The sequence below is a fragment of the Thermobia domestica genome, chromosome 4 (assembly GCF_964235325.1).
Source record: "Thermobia domestica chromosome 4, izTheDome1.hap1.1, whole genome shotgun sequence".
In the NCBI taxonomy this organism is placed as follows: Eukaryota; Metazoa; Arthropoda; class Insecta; order Zygentoma; family Lepismatidae; genus Thermobia; species Thermobia domestica.
The window spans coordinates 282,952,204-282,977,598 of record NC_137457.1 but is presented as its reverse complement, the minus strand read 5'-3'; the positions used below and the strand labels follow the sequence as shown (position 1 = coordinate 282,977,598).

The window sequence follows — 25,395 nt, the reverse complement described above, 5'->3', positions numbered from 1 at the left end:
CTGTTTGATATTAATTTGTCTATGTTAACGTGATGTTACTCGCTTCAAGCTGCTATCTGAAATTTTCAAGTTGGCCCCGGATACCTTTCAGTTGGCCCTTGGAGTCACCCCGACACCACCTCTCGATGTGCCTTACGTCAGTTAGCTACTCCAGTTTTTCTTTTGTTGATTTATCTCCAATCGCTTTCATACTACGGGTACTAAACCTTTTCTCTGACATGGATACTATGTTTCGGCGGCCTTTTGAGAACACTGCCATTTCACATCAATCGTTTTCTCCTGCAATATGTTAGATTTTGCCAGATTTATCGAACGAGGTACCACTCGACTCATGTTACTATTTGAAATTTTGAAGTTAGCCCACAAGATTCCTTTAGGGAGGCCACTGGGATCACAGGGACCACACCGTTCGATATGCCCTATGATATTTACGTATTTCAATTTTGTTCCATTTATTTACCTTCCATGGTTTTCACACTACGGGTACTGGAGTTTCCGAACCATATTATGGCGGCCATTTTGAAACCGGTGCACAATATGGAACATCTTTTGGTACAGCGTTACTTAGTTTTCCAAGACCTTTCGAACGAGGTATTACTCGACCCATGTTCCCATTTGACATTTCAAAGTTACCCCCTGTTACCCCCATTTAGGGGGGGGGGGAGGGGTACTTTTGGCGGAATTGGGTTTCCCCCTTAGCAATATATAACGTGTACTTGAAACATTTCTTCTATGTTTTATCATTTTTCAGATATTTCCGTGGATTAATTAAAATGGCCCACCCTGTATATATATATTGGAGCGAAACAGAATGAATGTGTATACAGCAAGGTTCACAATAACATCTTGGTATTGATTTCCCTGATTTTTTTTTCTGAATTTCCACGACTAAATAAGTAAATTTTTCCTGACTCAGGACACTGTAGGACACTCTGATTAGGTTTCGATAGTTTTAATTGGCCTCCACTATCCCCATAGTCATCCAATACCCTCATTTTATTATTTTTAAATATACTATAAGCTTGCTTTCTTACTGTAACACTTATTATGAGTGAACTTCCTGTATTTAGAATACAATAAAACACCAATACCAGACAATAACCATACACTAATGATGTCTTTAATATCTCAGCATTCTGATATAATCATAAACAAGTCAACATATAACTTGTACGACACAGACTGTAATGAAACTGTACGACACAGATTTGCGAGAAATATTCACGTAGAAACTGACCAACATGTATTATCACCATTCATATCCAGCAGCTCATTACTCACAATTTAAAATTTAAAATTAAAAGCACCCATAGTATGAAACCACGCCACTATCAAGTTATTTGTAAATACCAGTGCTGTCACAGTTGTAATTTTATTATGATTTTTTAAAACACTTCTATCAGTGTACATTTGAGATGCAAAAAAAAGCCGGCTTTTTTAAATCGATTTTTTTTTTTTTTTTTTTTTTTTACATAAAAGCCAATTTTGGGGGAAAATCGAAAATCTTCGCTTTTTCATTTTAATGATATTTTCGTCTAAATAGATGTCTTATAGTATACTCTATTGTTAAATAAGATTTCATAATTTAAATGAAATATTTCGCTCTGGAATTCATCATCATGATGGATGGATCACATGTTTTATGAAGTTAAGTAAACATGAAGTACGTAGCATTTGAGTACAATTTTAGAGGCTATTTAACTTAAGAGTTATCGACATGTTTTAATTCTCTAGATCATTTCATTTTTAGTCATCCGACTTGCATTTCTTAGAGCTTAGTACTGTAGCTTCTAGCACACACGTTAAACTTATGTTTTTCAATATATCCATCAGTGTACATTTTTTAATATATACGTCAGAGCGTACTTCCACATTTGTTATACTGTAGCTGTGCATTGATTTAGCAATAATCTTTCGGATACAACATTGAATACATTTATACCTTTATTTATAAACCATTTTATACAAATAATCAGTAGCGGATTTAGAAAAGTATTTTGGGAAAGGTTTCTCTGATTAATGTTTGTTTTTTCTATAAATCTCTAATTTTTATTTGGGAGGAACTAGAAGTTTATGAGTACAGAGATAACGAATATTTAGTTTCGTTTGTATATTCAGCAATAATCTTTCGAACTTTACAGACCATTTTATACTGATTTTCAGTGGCGGATTTAGAAAAGTATTTTGGGAAGGGTTTTTCTTATTAATGTTTACTTTTTCTAAAAATTCCTAATTTTTATTTGAGGGAAACTTGAAGTCTATGAGTAAAGACATAACTAATATTTCGCTTATTTTAGAAATTCCCTAATTTCGGGGAACAGGCTTTAGTCCGAGAGACACCCAGTCTCCCTAACCCCCTTCGCAAATCCGTCACTGCTGGTAATTAGCAATAATAACGATTTAAAAACAATAAGACGAAAAATCGGCCAGAACTCACAGTACACGCACTATCTTTACATTTACAGATGGAATTAAGAAAATTTTTTGTCAGAATGGTGGAGTGCGGAATTGAATCCCGGACTTCCCGATAGAAGTGCAAAAGCTAACCACTCACTCATGGTTGTTGTGCAGTTACGCGTGACTTAGTTTAAATGTATGCTGTAGTTTTAAAGGAGTTTCGTAATGATATGTTGAATTCCTCTTGTTACAAATTCAGAAACCTTCAAGACTGGTTAAACCGTGATGGTGGTTATATATTCTAGAGGCTTGGAAACTACACGCTCAGATAAACAGTTTATTACACATACTGTACGATTCATGAACAGAAAATTCGGTACTTTCCCGATTCTAAACCCATTCATGACTCATTTTACATGAGTTTTATATCATCTGCATCAACCATTAATTAAATGAGATTTTGTTGCAGAGAAGAGAAACAAAGTCTGCTTTATCAATTTAAAGCAGAATTTTAAAGAGCGCAAAATTTCCCAAGCAAAAAAGCGAAGCAGACAAAAAACGAGTTTTTTTTTTTTTTTTTTTCAAAGAAGCCGGTTTTTTTTCCGAGCCCTTGCATCTCTAGTGTACATTAGTATTATGAGATTTATATCGCCTGTGAAAGAAGTCCCTGGCGCTGGCGGAAACTACATATATTATTAACATCCCTGGCTGGCACTGTTTTATTTATAAATCCTGTTCACTGCGCATCTGCTGCTTAATGATAATTACTCTATTTTACATGTAATAAGGACAATGTCTGACACATTTCTGTGTTTTAATTTACTAATTATGTACGAGAGTTCTTAATGTTAATTTTGCATTATACATAGTGACCGATGAACGGAACAGATGTGATTTCAATGCATAAATATACCGGCATAGTAAGGTCAGTTGCAGTATTAAATTCTATTTCAATACCTGGCAGAAAGGAATTGTATCGGGTAGCTTGTCCTTTATATCTTGTACCCACTGTGTTGGAACTCGGAGCGGTGAAAAATCCGTGACTACTGCTCCTATTTTATTGTTTTTAACAAAGTCTGGAAGGACATTTTTAGCCTGACCTAACAGCAAATGAAACTGAATATCAAGAGTTTTGCATTCTTGTTGAACTTCCTGTAATCCTGCAAAATAAATAAATAAATAAATTTAGTTACAATATGAAATAGTGCGATTTTACATAGAAGCCAATGTTTTTTTTTTTTATACTTGAAAATAGTGATGCAAATTTTTCGGAAAATTTTCCCATTCATAAAGACACACTCCTCTTATTCCTACATCGTTGTTTAGCCGTAAAATTTATTTGTAATAAATATTGTCTGAAAAAAAAAAAAAAGTTTCATGAAGCGAAAATCTAACAATTCTTCATTTCTGCAAAATGTTTCAATAACTTCAATGTATTCTTCCCTCAACATTCACCTTTGATCTCACAAAATCATATTTCATTAATTTAATACGCGTAAGACGATGTTTCGTCATAGCTTTAAACACAATAAAATCAAAACATTTCTTCTTATTGTATGTTACAAAATAATCTTCATAAGGAACTGGAACTTTTATGTAGTTATTTCATTACATTGGCAGGCCTATATGTATGAAGAAATAGTGGAATTTTTTTGTTTTTGAAATAATTGGTAAATTTACAAACGTTTCTTTTCACTTTCTTGTTACATTTTAAACAATTGGATGGGATATTTGTACTCTACGAACTTTATTTATGTTCCCTGCACTTTACACACACGCACACATACACAGAGAGAGAAACACTATGTAAGATTTTACTTGCCAACTCGAAATATTAGAAAATTTTCCGGTTTCCGAAAGCTAATTTGAAAAATTCAATTTTCTACAGGAATTCAATTTTATAGCTCAATGTTCAGTTAAATATAGTGGAAAATTTTCTGCCTAACATCACTATACATAATATTCAAAATTGTCCGAGTTATGAAAAGTTTTTTTCATTTGTTTCTACATCATAATGAAAATTTTCCGATCCATGAAAATTCCTTTCACTTGTATTTACAGAGAAATAAAACTTTCCGATTCACAAAAAGTTGTTTTACTTTTTGCTTCAAAATGATGAAAATTTTCCTACTTATAAAAAGTTTTTCAGTTTCCATACACGACAGAAAATTTTTCGATTTTTTTAAAAATTGTTTCAGTTATTCCTACATAGTACTGGAAATTTTCTGAGCTATGAAAATTTTCAGATTCTTTAAACGATCTTACACTTTTTAACATTTCTATACATGAAGTCAATCAATTTTATGGTTTATGAGGAATTGTTACTTGATCAGTGATATTTGTTTAGAACGGAAAATTTTCCGGAAAAGTTTTCCAGCTCACATCACTACTTGAAAATGTTGAAATTACTATTCATACAAAACTTTTAATCATGTGCTAAAGGAACGAAGGAAGAAAGAAAGGAAGGAAGGAGAAAGAAAGAAAAAGGAGAGAGAGAGAGAAAAAAATCTAACTTCTACTTTTAGACTTTCAAACTGCGCTAAGCATAAGTACAGGAAGTTTCACAGAAGGCCAATATTATGGGTTGCTTTTAGCCCAATTTTACCCCTAATGGTCTCAGGTTCAGGTCCGAGAGTCCCTGGACTAGGGCCAATGACGTAGGGCTACACAAGGTAACCGCTTTTAATTCTGGCGGGGGTACCTTGGACCACCTCCCTAAATTTTTGGAAAGATACACTGGCCCATCCTTAAATTTGGGAATTGTGAAAGAAACAAAATTTGGTAACTGTTCTTTAGAACTCGAATATGTATTTCTGTAAATTTGGTTTGTATTTCTCATTTCCATTTAAGGATAAAAAATTTCAAAAATTCAAAATTTTGAGATTTTTGACCTATAATATCCTCTCTGATGAGACTTCATAGTATTATATGCTTATATGGACGAGGACAGGGTCAATTCTCTTTCATAGGACATGGCTACATTGATGCTCCCGCTTTAAAAAATTGAAGGAGTAAGTTGGACTGCCTCTTAAATTTGGGAAATGTCAAAAATAAATATTAGTAAGTGTTCTCTAGGACTCGAATATGTAATTTTGTAAATTTCCATAGTAATACTGTGTCTTCTTCTATGTGTACAAAATAGTCAAAAATATATTGTCAAAAGTAACACTTTATATTTGGTGGGAATTTTACATTTTGGCGGAAAAACTGAATTAGCATGAGGCACCAATTTTGAATGTTACGCTTAATGTTCACTTAGATAGATTGTAACATATGATCATATAGATGAAAACAAGATCCTATTGTCTTTCATTGGACGTGAGTACCTTGAGACACTCTTTTTAAATTTCAGAAGTATATTTGACCCTCCCTTAAATTCAAAATCGTGCTGTAGGACTCGTGTATATACATTTTGTAAATTTGAATGGTCTAATTTGTATCTTTTCATGAGTATTTAAAAAAAAAAAAAAAAAAAAAAACGCCAAAATTCAAAATTGAGTGTTTTGATCTAGTATATCATGTCATCTCAAACTTTTGAAACTTAGGAACAATTCGTTGTATAAGAGCATTGCTGCAATCATATTGTTTGATTCTTGTTTCTGATTCACAATGCCATATTTTGAACCTTACGGATTGTAGTCTAAGATCAAAGTGAAAATTTAACTTCGATGAAATTTGATTGGTTTATAGCTGTCTCTGACTGACTTCAAATTATGGACTTGAAATCGAAATTCAGGGCATGAAACTGGTAAGTAATTATTATATCCGACTGATGTTCAATGAAATATTTTCACACTTTGAACTTCAGGATTTGTAGTCGTGATTCATACGTAGTCTAAGGTCATTGTTGAAAAGTTATTCTTAATGCAATCTCATTGGCTGATCGTTTTCAAATCTTTGTTTAAAATTTTTCGATCACTATTTGATTTCTTAAAATTTTTGTTTCAAAATTTTTGATCTCTAATATTGTAATTACGACTCACAGTCATTGGTGAAAGGTCATTCATGGTTTTAATAATTATCTATGTTTCATGTTTTAGGTTTTTCCACCAATGATCTTAAAATATGAACCATAATTATAACCCTAAGGTTCAACAAATTCCCAAACTAATATTTTAAAACTGATCAAAAAATTTTCAACATGTTCTCAAAATATTTTAAAATTTTTTAAATAAAAATTTCAAAGTGATCAGCACATCAGATTGCACCAAGTTTTCCACTGATGATCTTAGACTATAAGTTGTGACTCAAGATCAAAGTATGAAAAATTTATTATCACAAATTAGTAGGTTTTAATAGTTTCCTACGTGGTTTAAGACCTAAACTTTTCCACCAATGACCTTAAACTATGACTCGAAGTTAAAATACTAGGGTTCAAAAAATTTTTAAATTAAAATTTTAAAACAATGATCGAAAAAATGTTAACCCAAAATTTCGAAACCTTTTTTTAAAAAAATTAAGAAATGAAAGTAAACAAGCAATTAGATTGCATCGACAAGAATTATCCACTAATGACCTTTGACTATCAGTAGTAAGATTCAGAAATTTTAAAATTAAAAATTTTACACAAAACTTTTTCAAAATTTTTAAACAAGGATTTGAAAGTGACCCCCCAATCAGACTGCACCAAGAATAACTTTGTACCAATTACTTTAGAAGACGAGTCGTAACTACAATATTAGGGTTCAAACATCTTCTAACAAAAATTTTAAAAAATCAAACAGATTGAAAAAAATTCAAGTCAAAAATTTTGAAAGTTATTATGGATATGGCAAGATTTAGAAAGACGTTTTGACTAACTGAGGAAGATACATGCCATAGTTGAAACTGTTTAAGACCAAACTCCAGACAACGAATTTACTGGGAAGTTAGTTACTTATTGAATAATACAGGCCTGCGAAAATTTTATTTTGTGACATCAAGTGAAATAAGTGTTCTTACCTAATTCCGGTGTGCTGATTTCAAATCTACCAACTGATTTCATATCATGTAACGAGTTTCTACAATGTGCAGATGAAATATTTAACGTCCTACTGATTTTAGTAGCTTATCAGTATCAATAACAATATTAAAGATATGCAACTGACTGATAACTTTAGACACTTTCATTTAATTCCATAAGATAGTAATACATTTCACCATCGGTTTACTACAGAACCAGATAAGCAATAGCACAATTTCACCGGTTGCGTAATAATAATCTGCTATTATACAAAACCATGGAACCAGGAATATACAGAAAATACCTTGGACATAACCCTTCAGTACCATTGATAGCAGATGGAATCAACTACCATGGTGAATTCAAAGTATGCCAAGAATTTTTGGATCACAGTATTATAGGATGTTATTGGATGTATACTTTCAATAATGGGAGGTCCATGGTAAATCAAAGTACTTCATGTGATCTTCCTGTTTCGACAGACGACAGCTTTCGCTCTGCTTCACCAAAGTGGACGACGAGTTCCAAAGCTGACAATCAATTCCAGTAGTACAGGAGGAAGGAAAGGAGAAATGTACATGGAGAAATGACTTACTTTTGGAATACAGGAGAGAACACTTTTCTTTAGAGGATGAAGGAGATTTAGTTACGGTAACGAAAGATCAATTTATGAGATTGAAAACTAATAAATATCATGACCTAGGAAATGGAGATTTGGTCGGTACTTGAATGGACACAAGCAAAAGTAACACGTAAGGATGGTAAAGGATAGCTACTTTCGGAAACACACTAAAAGACTACAAGAAGGTGTAGAAACATTATTGGGAACTAAATGCTGACTATAACAAAAAGAAGAAGGGGGAATGTTGTGGGGAATTAGAAGGATATGTGGCGGAAAGCGCGAAAGAATTTTAAATATGCTTCAGGAAGGAAGAAGAAGTTAGTGTTTGTTAGTAACATAATGTACTGAATTGCATATCGAATAGTTGTTGATGTGGATGCCATAGTTATTGAAGTTTAGAGCCCAATTAAAAATTTGTAATTACATTGATTATGTAGTAGGTACTTGACGTAGTAAGAGGGCTAGAGATTAATGTGTGTAAATGGTGGCATCTTAGAGGTAGATTTATTATATGTGGTCATATGAGGTTATGATAATAAAGATAGCTGTGAAAACGGAAACTATTCAAGTTGGACTTATTTGCTTACTGATGTGTAATTAAGAGTGAGTCAAGTCTGTGTTGTTTTATGAAACGTAATACCGCCCAAGTAACGAATAGAACCCACGTTGAGCACAGTAAAGCTTTTGTATTAGTCAACAAGGAATTTAGCTTCAACATTACTAACACTGACTACCAACATTAAATAAAATGTAGTGAAAACAAAAATAAAACATTGAGAAAAGTTTGAAGTTATGTGAAATTCATCATACACAAATTATTTGTTTCGTTATTTAGTTACAATCGTGCGCTGTGTCCACTTATGTTTGTGGTTTTCGCGCTGGTTATCTCGTATTAGACGTCAACAGCAACCTGCTACCAGACACGTCGTTGACAACATCGATAAAAGAGTACCATAACTGAAACTTCACGTGTTCGTGGAATTTCTGAATGGGAATTTATCATGAGCTTGCGAATCTGTGGGTCATCAAAATGTTTTCCTTAATTTTTGCATTGGATAACAAGAGAAATGTTTGAACTAGATATTGAAAACAAGGACCACCTCAACCAACGCTTTGACAAGTGTATTATTATCCCTAACTTAATATGTACGGTAGGTCAACTAATGTAGAATGCAACAGTCTCCTGATACCGCTCAAGTTTCTTAACTGTTACTTTGTTAACTTCAGTATCCCACGAATACGCTCTGAAGCTAAGGGAGACGGTGATGAAGATGATAACCGAAATGATGGAATGAAGAATGTGGAAGGAAACGAGGTAATCCCGGGAAAACCCAACGCACAGCGGTTTGTCCACTAAAATGCCCGCCTGCTTGGTGTGAGCTGGGATCGAACCAGGGATTCTATGCACTCGAGGCGAACTGCGGCCTCACAATGTTCATGAACTCGCAACGGTAGAATGCACAGTCAAGGGAGCACTCGCAGCATTTGTCGTCTTTGATATGCTATAAAGCAGGTTATGCAATTGTTTTCAAAGTCTCGATATAAATGATCGAAGAGGTTCTAATCTCTAAAGAATCAACTTATATTAATAAAGTAATGTATTTAGAAATGTTTAAATATTTAAAATATCATTTTACAGACGCTGATGAAAACAGTACTCCTAATACAACATACTATGCACTATATAGAAATGTATCGATTATACAAAATCTGTACATGATACGACGAAACAAACATTGAATTCGTGACCAGAGCATTATAACTTATCTGTCATAACATATTTCATGCCGGAAAATCTTCGCAAGCCTGTGTAATTAAACATGCGCCAATTCCTTTCTTTAACTCGTAATTATTTAAGAACATCAATGCACATTGAAACTACGCTTCAGTACGAAATGTTACTTAGATTCTTTGAGAAAATAGACGGAGTACATAACGAGATGAAAAATATATATATACTGGAAATTTCAAACTAGCATACGTACCTCGGAGGATGAATTTGTAGTGGCGAATGGTGGCATCAAGGAATTTTGGAACCAAGCAAAAGCAAACATGGAGTCCTACTTTGTTCTTTAATGCTAGTTTCTGCGCATAAAGCATAGCCCAATTATCTGAAACAAATATATAATTTTCACTATTAACTATTTTAAAGTTACTTTTGCATTCTTTCATTGGCAACCAGTTTAGCATAAAGTTATTACTGTACGACATGAAATGTTTATAATTGGTATCTTGTTAGATAAGGAAACTTGTAAAATGAAACTTGCAAAACAGGGAACAGATATACTGTAAATACATATCGCGTTATGTGTAACAAAAATTATCAGGATACTAGCTGAACATGCGCTCTCTACACAGCGCATCAATCACATATGAGCATGAATCTTCTTGTTATTCCCCACATCTGTACATGTCCCTTTACAGACACAAGTAAAAGACGTCTTGATAAAAATCTGCACAGGGTACCATAAAGGGAAGATTTTTTCGATTATTTTTTCAATATCTCGCACCGTTTGCAACATCTGAGCCTACTCCCGGCTGGAGTTTTTAATTCATGTATGATCAGTGTTTTCTTTTTTCTTGCATGCAGTATGTAATAAGCAAATACATTACATACACAATTAATTATAATGTGAGTGATATATGGTGTTCATTGGGCAAAACACTCCAAACAATAAAGATTCATCTTAGTCTGGAGAAATGATTATCTTTCGTTTTCATTATTTGGCCATGAAACAAATGTCTTGAGATACACAACCCATGTATACAATTATGTTCTGTTGGAATGTATAACATAGAATATGATGCTGTACTTTTTAAAAATTACAACAATTCCAGTGTACCCCTAAAAATGCAATAAAGAAATAACGGCCACATTTTATAAACATTCAATTAGAACTGGACAATCTAAACAAAATATGGAATCGACCAGTGAAAACCACGTTTCTAGCACTTGTGGTTTCCAACATCTCGTTGTCGACAAGATTGGAGACAAACATATAAACCTAGCATTTTAATATGTAGATTATTATTAGAGAACCCAAAAGCATAACAACACTAGACCAGTGGTTCCCAGCCTTGTTTACCTCAACTTCATGAATCCTGCATTCTTCACGCCTCCCCTTCCTCTCGCTACTTGTTGGTTTGACTCCTTTTAAACTTTCAGATGCAGCATTGAATTTTCAAATCTTCAGTAATAATAATAAATGTATATTCATTTCTAGCAGAACCTTTCTATACTCTTGTAGTGCAGCATTATTATTTATTTTTTTAACCAACTTTGTTAGTAATAGAACCACAGTTTCTACTCAACAGTTATTTTGTTTGTCCTGTACTTATGGTAAATTAACGCTTCTTTGTTACAGCATTCGTAAACAGTTACAATATTCGTAATTACTAAAGTGCTTTATTTCTACCAGTAGCTTGCATTCCCCGTGCTCGCTGCTTCTCCTTCTCGTCTCAGGTTTAGAATCGTAGCTTAAGGCACATGGAGAGTCGTTTTGGCATGTGATTAGCGTCATACTAAAGGCCTGACTACTGTCACAACCATCTCAATCAGAAGGCCATGGGGTGGGATTGCTAACATTGAAAAAAAAAAAAAAAAAAGGCACCCCTCTCAAAATTCTTTATGATGTAGGTTTAAGTGTGAAGTATCTTTTTGTTCAGACCCATATACTATCATGAATAAAGTGCATTAGCACCTATATTTTGCATATCCTTAGTACATTCACTAATAAGCTTAATAAATACATTGTGCTATAAATGAGAAACTGAAATCGGCATTGACATTTTATTGTATTTCCCAGTAACTGCAACTTCTTTAAATTATCGAAACAGATGAACAAAAGTATATTAAGCTTTACGTGACAATTTTGGGTTTGGAAAATAAAATTTATTCTTTAAACTTCAACCACAGGAAACTGCTTTAAGAAGACCTTTTTCACTCTCAATAAATGTATAAAATTCCTTGCAAATAAATTTCAATTTTTCCCTGATACAGTTCCTGTCATCTCTTTAAAATTATCTAAACAGATTAACAAAATATATTAATCGTTGATAGATGGTGAAAGGTGACTGTTTCGGATTTACAGAATAAAAGTTAATTTTCAAATCTATACTTCGAACTAGATACAAATTTGAGAAAAACCGGCCTTTATGGGTTAATAAAAAGTTTGTACCGGCTTTACTCAAAATAACAGCAATATTTCTGGCCAGGCCGGTCAAAAACCGGCCAGTTGGCAACCCTACCATGGGGTTAGGTTCAATTGTGACATCACAACGAGTAGGTACAAACAAAGACAACAGATTCCTACAGGCGGGTGAACGACATTTGTGCACGTGAGTGGTTACTGAGCGCTTCTTTTGAAAGTGATTTGTGTTTTTGGTTATTTTAAATGAATTCTTATTTTAAGTCATGTTTATAATTCGGAGGCAAAAATGCATTTTACTTGTTGTGTACCAAACTGCAAGGGAAATTACCGAAACGGTCCAAGAGTGTGTGTTTTTCCAGATCAAGACAACCTACGACAGAAATGGCCCCATAAGATATACAGAAAAAACTTCAAAATCACCCAATCCAGTAGGGTAAATCTGTATTTCTTTTTTTCAAGGTAGCTCATAACAATGATTCTTAAAATATAATCTTAAACATATATATAATCTTAATTTTTATTTATTTATTTAATTGGTTTTTAAGTACGATATTAACCGACTTTGCCGCATTATTCACGTACAAATATAGAACTTTCAGAAACTCAAATCCCTAAAATAGGTAGGACTTCAACAAATCATATGTTCAAATTCAATAATTCAGGAACTGTATACAGTAATATCATATAGTCTTCTCTGGAAGTAGGCAACGATACGATGTATTGACATACTCCTCAGATTCAATGATCATAATAACTATAATATTTTAGTACGAGATTAATAGATCAGTACCCTGAAATAGATGGATATGAATATTAGCTTGTTATATTCCCGTTTCACCACAAAGGCCCTATGCTATATATATTTATAGTTTAGTTATCAAATTTGTCTGCTGTATCAATGGCAAAAACGCCAACCATTTAGCTGCGAAGAGTGCTCACATGTATCAACAGTACCAATCGTTGTGAAAGACAAGTATTTAAAACACGATGGTAATTCGTTTTATATAATGATGGGTATTCACAATGGACAAACAGCAGTAATATTTGTTTATCATACATTACTTACAAAAAGAAGCAACAGCATCAAATATAAATAAGAAGCCTGTGTTTTCTTCGAAATAAACCTCAGTACCGTAATGTATATGATTAAGTAGATCAGCGAGTTGAAATGTAGTTATTTAGATACTTCATTTGTAGAGCGAATTCAGAGTGCGAAATAGAACAGAATATTTTTATTGTCATTAAGCCTCTGGTTAGGCAATGGACAACGTCAATGGATTATACATGCATGCTTTAAAATATTACACTAGCAACTTTCATACTTTACAGGACGGAAGAAATTTGCCTTCACTTAATATATATATATATTTGTATAAATTCCACATCCACTAACAAGTTATTGGAGGGGTTAAGATGACACAATTCTCCAGAGTTTGCAATATAGTAATTCATATGTAATTAATGGGTGAAGTAGTAATATGGGAAGTCAGTGGCCTACGCAAAATTTCAAGAAGGAAAGGATTCAAACATAAACCTCATAACCTTTCAGGACAAGTGTGATTTTTGTGTATTATATATAGGTCTATATATCATAATATAGTATATATTTATTTCTCAATAATATCTTACTCACGGGATGAGTAAATCGGCGATTATCTTCGCCTTAACTGTTGGTTCAGTGGCTAGTGTGTGAGCCTTTCATACATGTGGTCTCGGTTTCGAATTTTACCTTCAAATGTATATCTACCGTCTACGTCTCATATAGCCTTGGCGCTTAAAAAAAGGACGCTAATCCTCATATTTTGTTTGATTTCGTTTCATGTCTCTCCCAATTATATAACCAATTACAGAGGGCTGATCTTAAAACAGATTTGAAGTCCTCTCACCAATTACCATCAAGCAATATAAAAATTTAGCAGATTATTTCCTCTGTATCAAGACCAGAAATTGCTTTACGAGACGAGAGAACCTTTGTCAATTTTTGAAGGATTCTCGTCTCTTCTCGATTTTCGAGGAACTATTTCTCGTCTCGTCTCGTCTCGTATGGAACACTTCTACTGCTTGGGATTGAAGTAAGGAGCCCTTGTATCAGCCGTGAAGGCTGTACTACTGAACCATCAAGTCTCTCCTTCTCTATTGACACGGAAGGCTTTGGTTACGTTTGCGTAGTGTACCCACGAGACAAGGCGAGAAATAAAGTTGTCTCGTGTCGTCTCTTAAATTAATGGTTGAATTTCCGTTTCGTTTCGATTCTCGAAGAATTATGTCTGGTCTCGTTTTGTAGATTTATACCCTGATTTTCTTCTTAATTTCCTCTAGAATTATTAGAATGCTTCCGCGTGTCGAGAGGTGCACGAAGAGTATTCATTTAAATCGTATTCATTATTTTGGTACAGCGTATCTTCAAATGTTGATGAATGCTCTTTATTGTGTTCGTACAATCTCTTGAATAATTTATGATTTTTTACTATGAATCGTGTAATACTAAAACACTGAGATCTAAGACTTGAGTGGACTAGTGTTGCCCACGAAATTTGACAAATATTTTGTCTCGAAGATCAGACGAGAATCGTCATGTTTGTTGGCTCGCCCTACCAAGGAGACTATTTTGAAGGGGGTTAGTGTTTCGGATTCCCAAATCAATAAATGCATTTTTGCCAACCAAAGGTTCGATTATTTTTGAACACACCTCATATATATATATATTTTAACCCAAACTGCATCGGACTATTTCGATCAGGAAAAGGGAGAAATATCTTCAATTTGCTAATTCTAAGTGTAGGAGAGTTTTTCGGTCAGCTAATGCTAAGTGTATGAGTTTTTCGGCCTCCTTTCTTCACGGACAGACATAATTATTCATAACGATCTGTTTTCTAAATCACATGTACACTATAACATTATCATGCTGAAAGTTTGTTTTTAGGTATCTCCCATCGTCTCGGATTAATTCGATGAGAACAGAATGGAAACGTTTCCAACGTATTCAAGCTAAATATATGGAGCGGTTTTTAGGCCGCAATTTCTCACGGCCATCTTCAATCATAACCATGTCACTTTATAACTACCAGCATCATAACGAATATTACAATATAAAAATTGTTCACTCTACCTGGAACAGTCTTGGAAAGAACAGATTTGGCACAGATGCAATATGGACGGGTAAGGGTTTTGCTTCGTACAGTTCCAAGATTAATTTATTGTTAAACTCTTCGAAATTACTCAATGAAAAACATGGAGTTTGCATTGTTAAATTGTAGTTATAACTACGATTCCTGTCATTTACATTACATGTTAAATATATTATCCTTCAACGATTTTACATAATTTTATCTTAAAATTTCACTCTACTTTGTGAGGAATGTCTTTTCTCGGAACTCTCAATTCGCCTGTTTCTTACAACTCTAGTAAACACTTTCTAACCATCACAAATTATCCAAACAATAAGGACCCAACGTTTCTATTTTACAGACTGTTTTGATGGAACACATCCAAATGAATCTATTCATTTAAATCATAGAGTAATGTTATGATCTTGTGTTATTAATATTTAATAGCTACTACTTTTCAACATGCAGAATCATGCACTGTGGTCGTAAAATTTAAACACGAACCTTGCACCCTTTCATCTCGAGACATCCAATACAAAATGCCTGCCGCGTCTTCAGGAACATCCTGTGCCTTAGATAAAACACGGACTCTATTCTTGTTGTATTTGAACTCAATCACAGATGGAGCAGTCTGAAAACAGGATATAGACTAACATATTGGCAGAGAGACATGATTATTACGACAGCTATTCTGTCAAGTATAACGGCTTCAAAACGTGCATTTGGTGCACGAGGTCCAGGGTTCGAGTCCTAGTGGGGAATATCAGCGCCCCCTTTCATCAACAAGACTAATTCCTACAACTTCTACAGTTTAAGGTAGAATTCAAACCACTGTAGTATATTCATTGCTCTCTCAGCGGGAATCGAATCTAGGACCATCTGCACCAAAGACGAGGGTGCTAGCTAGTACGTCAGCGCAAGTCGTACTACAGTGGTTCAGATTCTACTTTAAACTGTAGGTTACATTTTTTAAAGCCTTGGAACTAGCAAAAGACGTAAATGAATATCAATAATTATTATAAAGGTCTTATTTATTACCAAGATGTATTTATTATTGGTAAACAATAAACAACACAAACACACTTACGTAAACATGTATCGAATACAGCAATACTGACAATCTTCTTTTACTTCCAATGTTTCAGAAACTTCTCATAACAGAGAGAATTTATTGTCAGCTCATATATATATATATATTCTGATTTTCTCTTCTACAATTTGAAAATAAAGCTTCAAATCATCCCTTTAACTGAAGCAAATCTCGATCTGAAACTAGAGTCTGCAAGATTACCCACAGACTTCTCCCCAAGGAATTCATAAACCTCATGGTTGTTGAATTCTATCTATTCTATTAAATTCTATTAATTTAGTGTTTAATGATAATGTTGTATATTCTTATAGGAACTCGTTTACTTTTAATACAGTCAGTAAGTGAATTATGGGACTTCTATGGAGGTATGACTTGTAGTTGAAAAAATTAAATCTTTAAGTTTCACGTACCACGGTTATGCCTGCTAGGCTACAGAATACGGTGATGATGAGAAATGAATGAAATGGTGGAATGAAAAAAGTGGGAGGAAACTGGAGAACCCCGAGAAAAACCACGATATGGTGTTTGTCCACCACAAAGCGCGCTTAGTGCGAGCTGGAATTGAACCAAGGATTGTACGCTCTAAATCTGAGCCACCCCCAATCCTTTGTAGCTGAGAAGAAAATTATTGCATAAACAATATATTTTGCAGTACACACCCACATAAACATGCCCCAGCGATACTTTTGTTCCTCTACGGAAAAAAAGTGATGAAATCTTTTACGTCCCGCAGTTATGCCTGCTAGGCTAAAGGAGACGGTGATGATGAAATAATGAATGAAATGGTGGAATGAAGAAAGTGGGAGGAAATGGGAGAAAACCCACACACACAGTGTTTGTCCACCAAAAAGTCCACTTGGCGCGAGCAGGGATCGAACCAGGGACCCCAAGCATCAGAGGTCTCTAGAGAAAGAGATTCCCCCCATCATTTCCCCAGTAACTCGAACACTGAGAATACAGTATTTCAATATTAGCCTAAATTTTTATTTGTAACTAATATGGATGATGTGTACTGCATACAATTACCACATGAACTGCAACTGAATTATTTAAAATTTATGTAATCTCTCGATAACGGACAACCTTTCATTTACGGACAAATATTCATGCCCAATCAGAATCCCTTATTGATCGGTTTTACTGTATTATATACAGTATATTTTAAAGGATTATATAAACGTATATTTTCCCGTTTCACGTCCCACGAATATACCTTTTTAAGCTAAGGGAAACGTATGATTAAGGCAAATGAATGATGATGTAAGAATTGGTAGAATAAAAATGTGGGAGAAAACGGGAGTACCTGAGAAAACTCACAGACACAATCAGGGGCGTAAATAAGGGCCCCGTAGACCCCGCATTGCGGGGGGGCTCAAGCCATCACGAGGCCCCTAAATCGTGAAGTGGGACGTAGAGAACGGGTCCCACTTCACGCTGTCTGCGGGTAGGTCCCCAAACTTTTAGTTACGCCATTGGACACAATGTTGTCCACCACAAACTTACTTGGCCAGAGATCGAACCAGAGACTCCATGCACTAGAGGCAGGGTTTGAAAAAAAAACGGGCTTTTTTGAAAAAGCCCAACCCACCTGGGCTCAAATGGGTTTTTCGGGTATTTTCGTGTTTAATTGGGTTTTTTCGAAATATTTCAATGTCTTTGGGGTAAAAGTGTTAAAATGTGATTTATATTTCAAGATTGTCATTGTCACAACTTGCAACAATTTTCTACTCACTGCTGTTTTGAAGAAAATGGCCGCCAGTTTGAAATTTTACATACGATCGCCGAGAAAATCTATATAGCAAATTTAGCATATCTCGTGCTTCCACCGTCAAAATTTCAACTTAAAAGATTGAAAATTGCGCTTCGTAGCGTGGATACTCGCTGTTTTGAAAAAATAGCCGCCATTTTGATATTTTACGTTGTTATGACCAAAATCTATACAGGAAATTTAGTGTGTCTCGTGCTTGTACTCTGATAATTTTAACTTAAAAGGCCGAAAGTTTTACCCTGTAGTGTGTGTGGTAGAGGCAGACAAACGAGTTGAGTTGATTTTGTTTTTAACCTCCCTTTCAGCAGCGAGGCTATATGAGACGGAACCTACTGATTAAAGTGAAATCCGAACCACATGAGCTCCCTCCGAGAAGCAAACCCGGATCCCACGCCGAAGACGCGTACACTAACCGCATAGCCATGAAGGAGCTTGGCAGACAAACGAACAAATGTAGATGGAGCCATCCAGAAGTGGATTGACGTTCGCCAAATATGAATACCAAAAGGGGTCTATTAATTTAAAACAAAGATACAATTCATGTATGAAATAAATAAATGTTTTAAATTGTCTTATATGAAATTAACATCTTCCAGCGTAAATAAACCTGCCATATTTTCTCCATGAGAATACGGGAAACCTCAGACACCCCCTACCCCCTCAACTTTCCAACATAATGCAATGAACTGTAGTCTGGTTATGAACAAAAGTATAATAGGCCGCGGTGGCTCAGTGGTAGAGCGTTCACCTCCAGTGCATGGTGTTCCTAGTTCGATCCCAGCTCGCGCCAAGTGAGCTTTGTGATGGACAAACACCTTGTGCGTTGGTTTTCTCGGGATTCTCACGTTTCCTCCCACTTTCTTCATGCCGTCATTTCATTCATTTCTCATCATCACCGTCACCTTGAACATAACAGGCATAACCGTGAGACTAAAACTAAAAGATTTTAATTTTATTTAATTTTATTATTATTTTTTTTTCAAGAATATAATATGCGAAAGTTCACTAAGCAGCAGCTGCTTTTCTGTTCGTACCCTGAAATTAATTGTACAGACTGAAAATGCCTAAAAACTTAAGATATGATATAAAAATGCTTTACAGGAAAACAATATGCAAATTATTTAAATCAGGGTACAATCTACCTTCAATATTCTTCGCGCGTTTAGCAATATTTATTTACATGGCTGCATTTGCCAAAATTACGTTCGTCAGTTTAATCTGATGAAAAGCTGATTTTTCTCCTTGTGTCGTAGGTAACTGTCAGGACCAGATTTACATTTTTCTAAGACCTGGACCAAAGCACAATTCTGTGCCCCTAGCCTCTGAAAAAGATTATAATTCTTGTTAACTTATCTAATGTGTTGCTGGAGAAAAGGTCAGTCATCTTCCCTGTGTTTGTAAATGTAGAAACACTCAAAGTCTTTTTTATGTTTCGAAGAGTATCCGAGTTTCCATCAAGTGCAATGGAAAAAGTGGCATTGCAAATTTCGCTCGCTATCAAGTCGAACAGGGTGGTGTAATAACTTCCTCGAAACTGTTACATGCAACAGCGTACTGTTCATTCACTAATTACAGGATTCCCAGCCAATGTCAGAATTTTTTGTTTTTCACTTTTCGAATAAGCTGATATTGATAGCAGAAATGGAATGGAGTTAAAATACGGGACATTTCCCTGTCCCGACTAAATTTACGGGGACGCGGGACATTCGGGCCCCAAAACGGAACTGTCCCGTTTTTTACTCGACGTATGGCAGCCTTAAGCGTAAAATAAATAGTTTTATTGTAGAAGTATTCATTTCCGATCCTTCTGCGTTTAATTCGGGAATTTCCCGAGTGCTTCTTTCACGGCGTGTACATCAAAACTTCCACTAGTACGGAAATTTGAACTCAGCACTTGAAATAGTTAGCGTTACATAGTCTTCGGAACCCCGAGCATTAAGCTTCTTAAATTTGACAGGAAATTTTACGGTATTGCTGGTGTTGATTCTATAGAATGCTTATTTAAAGAGTAGCAACTAATGACTGAACTAAATTGCTATTGCTATTGCTTATGTTTATATCAAAGATAAGAAATAATACTAATAGTTTTACTAATGTATTTATATATGTACTATTAGTACCGGCACCTATGACCTTAAACTCGTCAAACGTATGAGTGATAATATCCCTTGGTGTCGCCAAGTCGACGAGCACACTATTCACGGAAAATATTTTCTAAAGTACAAAATTACTTATTTTACTTCAAATAGGGTATATGTATACTCCATACATTAATTTGTTCTATAAATATTTCAAGCTAAGGTAAGGTTTTTTTTTTTTTTTTTTTTTTTTTTTTTTTTTTTTTTTTTTTTTTTTTTTTTAAATCCATTTAGTGCATTCAGAACTTTATAAAGGTCTTAGGTTGAATGTTGTTGTATACCTTAACGTAAAAGCCTCTAATTCGCCCAAGGAAAGTCTAAAATATGATAAAAATCACTTACAATATGATCACCTTAGTTGTACCAATAATATACTAACAAATAGGTCAAAAATCCAGGTGGGTTTTAAAGTGGTTTTTTTCTGGAGGGTCCAACCCAAAACCACTGAGCCACCGTTGGCTCCAGATATAAAAGCATAGAAAGGTAAAAGCATCATATACTAAATGCTAATATCTGCTACTTACATCAAGCCTGTCTTGCTCTAATTTTTGTAAAAATTGTGTGCCGCTTCCTGATACTGGCATACTAGCCTGGTTAGTGTTGTTCTGTGCTGGCTCCATCTTAAGCTTCTTCTTTGGAGACGCCATTAGGACGTTGTTCTGAAAGAAAGAAAGAAAGAAAAAAACGTTAAGACCAAGTTACAGGGTGGTAATTAAAAACTTTCACCCATAAAATTCTAGAATATCATTAGCATTCAACTAAAAAACAAAAATGTTCAAAGATTAAGAATATACCAAACAACAGATCTTATTTTGCTGAAGAAGATAGAAGGTGACATGGTAAAATGTGGAACCTCACGCGTTGTTTTTCGAGAAAAATTAATCTCTTTGTAAACCTAAAAAACTGATGATGAACGAGAACTACGCTACTTAAGGGGGCATACTACTAAATATTTTTCAGAAGCTAACATTTTTTTTTTCTTTTTGCCAGTTTTTAGTAAACGAAAACGAGATAATGAAATGTAACTCACCTCAATAATAGAAAATGTTATTCTACGCCCGAAAATACGAATCGGAAGAATTTTCAGTGTTGTCATCCATAGAAATTACAGTGTGACCAGAATTTGAATTACCCAAAAATCTAGGTTATGGCAGCGACTAGAAAAATGAACTCAACGGCAATTGATGACTTAATATGCTGCCTGTGTTTCTTGTTAACTACTTTTTTAAATAATACTTGTATTTATTTTGTAATAAAGAATACAAAATAAAAAAAAAAAACTTTTAATTAACAGTAGAATTAAAATACAAATGTTATTTAAAAAGTAATTAACAAGGAACACAGACAGCATGATAAGTCATCAATTGCCGTTGAGTTCATTTTTCTAGTCGCTGCCATAACCTAATCTTTTGGGTACTTCAAATTCTGGTTACACTGTAATTTCTATGGATCGCAACACTGAAAATTTTTCCGATTCGTATTTTCGGGTTAGAATAGCATTATCTATTAGTGAGGTAACTTACATTTCATTATCTATTTTCACTTACGAAAAACTGGCAAAAGAAATATCGTTACCTTTTGGAAAATATTTAGTAGTCTGCCCCCTTAATAAGGTAAAACTAGTAGTAAAAGTATATCCTCATTACGCTCTCCATTATGGCCCTAGCAAGACAACACCATACAGTCTTGCCCAAAATTTTGATTAACTTTTAAGCTTTAATTTCAGTCTATCTAAAATGATAACCAATGTTAATAGATATATCATTCGATATTTCGACGAAAGACGCTTACTGCACCAAAGAGATCAGGTTAAAAATTGCCATAACCAAAGAAAACTTCAACAAGTAAAAACACTCTTCACTAGCAGGATTAATATTGGACGAAGAAAGAAGTTGGTGTGTGGTATACAGGGTGTAACAAAAACGTACGGCAAAATTTCAGGGATGGATTTTTTTATGGATAAACAAGTAAAAAAAAAAAAAAAAAAAAAAAAAAAAAGATTCATATGATCATAAATCGGGAAATGCATCGTTATAGACTTACGGTCATTGAGCCGCCTGACGTTGTAAAATAGTCACATTCCGGACGTCCCTCAATGCGACTCAAACTTCAGTAGCTCAGCTTCTAATTAAGCTAGGCAGATAATTTTTGGCACCAATGTCTTCCTGAAGGATGATGCTTTCCATTGATATATATTTTCATTGGTGGATGCAGGGCATAGGACAAGTTATTTAATACAACCGGAATGTGGGTTTCAAAGAAGTTTCGATAGTTGTTTCCCATAAACCTCTGCGGAATATGTGTGAGTCTCGTAAAGTGATACCAACAACTCCACATTACACACTGAGAACAAACTGTTGATGATGTTTCCTGGTATTGATCACATGAGAATTATTGTTTGCTTAAACATGTTCATTATGGTAATTGACGATGCCTTCACGTGTGAACTAAGCCTCATCTGTAAACACTATTGCGGATGGGAAAATGAGATTAACGGCAAACTACAGGAGGTATTACTGACAAAAGCGTACTTGCGGCAGAGTCGGTTGCTGACGAAGACTGTACTCGCTGCAGGTGATATGGATACTGGCTCGCTCGACGACATACACATCGTATCTGCATGTGGTTTACACGTAATTCATCCTTCAGGAAGACACTGATACAAAAATTATCTCCCTAACTTAATTAGGAGCTGAGCTACTGGGGTTTAAATTCAATCACATTGAGGGGTACAAGTACAGAGTTTACGCTACAAGTTTGAAACCATTAAAAGTGCACTAAACTATATGATTTTATGTGATATCAAGTGTTTTCTTGCACTTTTTATTTTTGTATACCCTCTGTTGGCTGACCCGCTTGTTCCTTGCGGACGCATCCCTGCGCGAGCCCCCATGGAACCACCCATAACAAAATTAAAAACAGAAAGTTAAGTTTACAATGTCCGTTCCAGCTTGTATACTCACTTAGAAACGAGATATTACATTCTATTAATTTTATGAAAATGGATCAAAACTTCCCTAACCTTAAGCTAACCAGTTTCTAACCCTACCCTACTTACTCCTATCTACTCTTACCCCACTTTACTACAGGGGGCCGCGGTGGCTCAGTGGTAGAGCGTTCACCTCTGGTGCTAGGGGTCCAGGGTTCGATCCCAGGCCCCGCTAAGTGAACTTTGTGGTGGACAAACACCGTGTGCGTGGGTTTTCTCGGGGTTCTCCCGTTTCCTCCCACTTCCTTCATTCCACCATTTCATTCATTACTAATTATCACCGTCTCCTTTAGCCTAACCGGCATAAGCGTGGACGTAAAACTTAAAGATTTCATTTCATTTCCCACTTTACTACACCCTTTTCAAGCGGCCTACTTATCAATGCGTAGTTCGAGCGTGTATTGTAAAGTAAACCCCCTCAAAAAAAAAAAAAAAAAAAAAAAACTGCATTATATGTTACAAGTGTTGCGTCACTACTGATAGCAATAAAAGCACGGCTATTTGGTATCTCCCCCAATATTGCACATGATTTACAGCGTTACTTATTTCGCAAAATATAGCTGAGCGAGCGAAGGGAATTACAAGGCCGCAGGGCTAGTTTTTTTTAACCTTTATCACAATTTAGACAAAAAAAAAAAAAAAAAAAAACAAGGTACTCAGTTCTGCAGCTATGAAACGAGTTGGAGGAGATACTAAATGCCATAGAAAAATAGTACAGGAAGTCCTATCATCCGTGTTTTGACTACCCTCGGTTACACACATACTAGTGCGTCTGCTCCCGTCAACGAATCACACGAGCTTCGCTCTGCGCGGATTTAGATAGCATCCCTGGTTTTAGTGAATTTTAATTTTGCACACACACAAACATCGCTCACCGCAAATCTTTTGGAAGACAATAAGGAAATTAGTGAATTATAATTTTTCAACAATTAATTCATACACAATTATGTGCATAAATATGACCTGCACAGTCGCATATTCGGACAACATTTTTATAACATGGAAACATACTGTCACCTGCAAAGATTTACTTCTTAGCACAATAACCAAATTTCTTGCTTTTTGAAATCCTGCCAATGCGTGTTATATTATATATCCTTCGGCATTTCCTTATTAAATATGCTGTCTGTTGGATATATTTTTCACTTTTTCCTTTGACAATGTTGCCGCCACTGCTGCCAGTGTTGCGAACGAGATCATTTCAAAATTCCCCCAGATTCATGAATAAAACCTCCAGAATTAAACCAGAAAATTTTGCTATTTCTGACATTTAAGATTTGAAAAAAATCAAACGTACTTAGTATATAATTGGTGTTAAATCATCATTCAATTTGTAGCCTTTAGCTTGTGATGTGGAGTAAGTTGATCAAGCTTCTCAATCCGTAACGCTCTTCGCAATTTGCAGATCGCAAATCATCGCCTATAATGTGACATCAGAAATAATAAATAAATAAAATCATAAACGCAAAATTCGCGTTTCGTTTACGCAAACCGTAACAGAATAAAACCTCTTGTCAATACATAAACAGCGAAGTCAAAATCATTTTATTTTCTTAATAATCTTAACCTATACACTTATTCTTAAAGTTTGCACTTATTCGTCGAAATTCGTGAATTTGACCAATATTTCTTGAATTTCTAAATATTCTACATTTATTGTTTACTGTTTAATCTAGTTAATTCAGAAAAAAATAAAACACGAAAGACTTCTTCGTGGCTATATGGTTAGCGTATGCGCCATTAGTGTAGAATATTGAGTTTGATTCCCGGTGGGAACTCATCAGGTTCGGATACCACGTTAAACCGCATGTCCACAGCTCGACTTACTGCTGAAAGGGACAGTAAACTCCAACCCAACGAATCAAAACACGAAACGAATTTCACAATCCGAAAACACCTGTTAAGCAACAAATAGTAAACGATTAATACATTATTTAAAGAGTAAAAGGCCACAAAACATTGACAATTAGGTTTACCATGTGTAATGGGAGTTAATAGCTTATGCAGATGTTTTTCAAGGGAACGTTTAAACTCGCAAATTCATATTACTTCAGATATTTCTATATAAATCCTTATGTGGTAAATGCTTATTTTTGCATAATATGTTGGTCAAGGACGGGGTTAAAACCCCAAACACACTTGCGTACGCCACTAGTATGTTACCCCTTTTTATATAAGGGCAATTCGCAAA

The 25,395-nt window shown here is 34.8% G+C and overlaps 1 protein-coding gene across 3 annotated transcripts in view; it reads right to left on the bottom strand.

Moving 5' to 3' along the window:
• The window catches only part of phr (deoxyribodipyrimidine photo-lyase photorepair), a 50,303-nt gene extending 25,932 nt beyond the window's left edge, over window positions 1-24,371 (bottom strand). The window contains exons 1-5 of one of the 3 annotated variants that reach the window (XM_081756022.1): window positions 24,216-24,371; window positions 20,740-20,874; window positions 15,724-15,850; window positions 9,947-10,072; window positions 3,355-3,557 (exon numbers count right to left, since the gene is read on the bottom strand). In XM_081756022.1, coding sequence (XP_081612148.1) covers window positions 3,355-3,557; window positions 9,947-10,072; window positions 15,724-15,850; window positions 20,740-20,862 — 579 coding nt within the window. In that variant the 5' untranslated portion in view covers window positions 20,863-20,874; window positions 24,216-24,371. Of the gene's footprint in view, window positions 1-3,354; window positions 3,558-9,946; window positions 10,073-15,723; window positions 15,851-20,739; window positions 20,879-24,215 lie in introns of those variants that run through there. The other 2 variants (XM_081756021.1, XM_081756023.1) reach the window with 2 other exon arrangements.
• Window positions 24,372-25,395: the final 1,024 nt, after the last annotated feature.